General features: G+C 69.6%; 1 protein-coding gene across 1 annotated transcript in view; it reads right to left on the reverse strand.

The window, feature by feature from the left end:
* Positions 1 to 24: 24 nt before the first annotated feature.
* LOC104990734 (A-kinase anchor protein 17A) overlaps positions 25 to 540 on the reverse strand; it is a gene marked incomplete at both ends in the record, with an annotated part of 1,637 nt that continues 1,121 nt past the window's right edge. The window contains one exon of the mRNA XM_010843037.1: positions 25 to 131. Coding sequence (XP_010841339.1) covers positions 25 to 131 — 107 coding nt within the window. The remainder of the gene's footprint in view (positions 132 to 540) is intronic.

Raw genomic sequence — 540 nt, forward strand, 5'->3', positions numbered from 1 at the left:
CCCCCCCCCCCCCCTCCCCCCCGCCGTTTCTGCTCCTCCCGCTGCTGCTCCAGCTCCTGAAGCTTCTGTCTCTCAAGCTGCCGCTTCTTGATGGAGGCGTCGCTCAGGTGTTTGGTGGAATCGAAAGACACCTTCGGAGGAAGGGCAGGGTTAGGACGAGCTCGCACTGTCCTGCACATGCAGACGGCCCTGCGCTCAGCAGGCGGCCTGCCTCAGACTCACCGCAGAGAGCGGGCTCCCCTAACGCCCTTGACCGGGAGGACCTCGGAACTAGAGGGCAGGGCTGGAAATGAGCGCTCGGGACCCCAGCCCTTCCAAGACGGCCCCTTCCGCCGGAAATACGAGAGCGCCTAGAGGCCAGCCCTGCCTGCCCCGGCGCCCGCGAGAGCGTGGCTCCTTCCCCCCTCCTGCGGTGGGGCGCCCCCCACTCCCTGTGGCCAGCTGCCTTCACCACCCAGCGCCCGGGCCCAGCTCCTCTGCCAGCCTGGCGCGGGAAGCCAGCACGGGCCAGCGTCCGCGGCAATGCTGGGCAGCGCCCCT

Source organism: Bison bison, unplaced genomic scaffold, assembly GCF_000754665.1.
Source record: "Bison bison bison isolate TAMUID 2011002044 unplaced genomic scaffold, Bison_UMD1.0 scf7180017847393, whole genome shotgun sequence".
NCBI classification, from domain to species: Eukaryota; Metazoa; Chordata; class Mammalia; order Artiodactyla; family Bovidae; genus Bison; species Bison bison.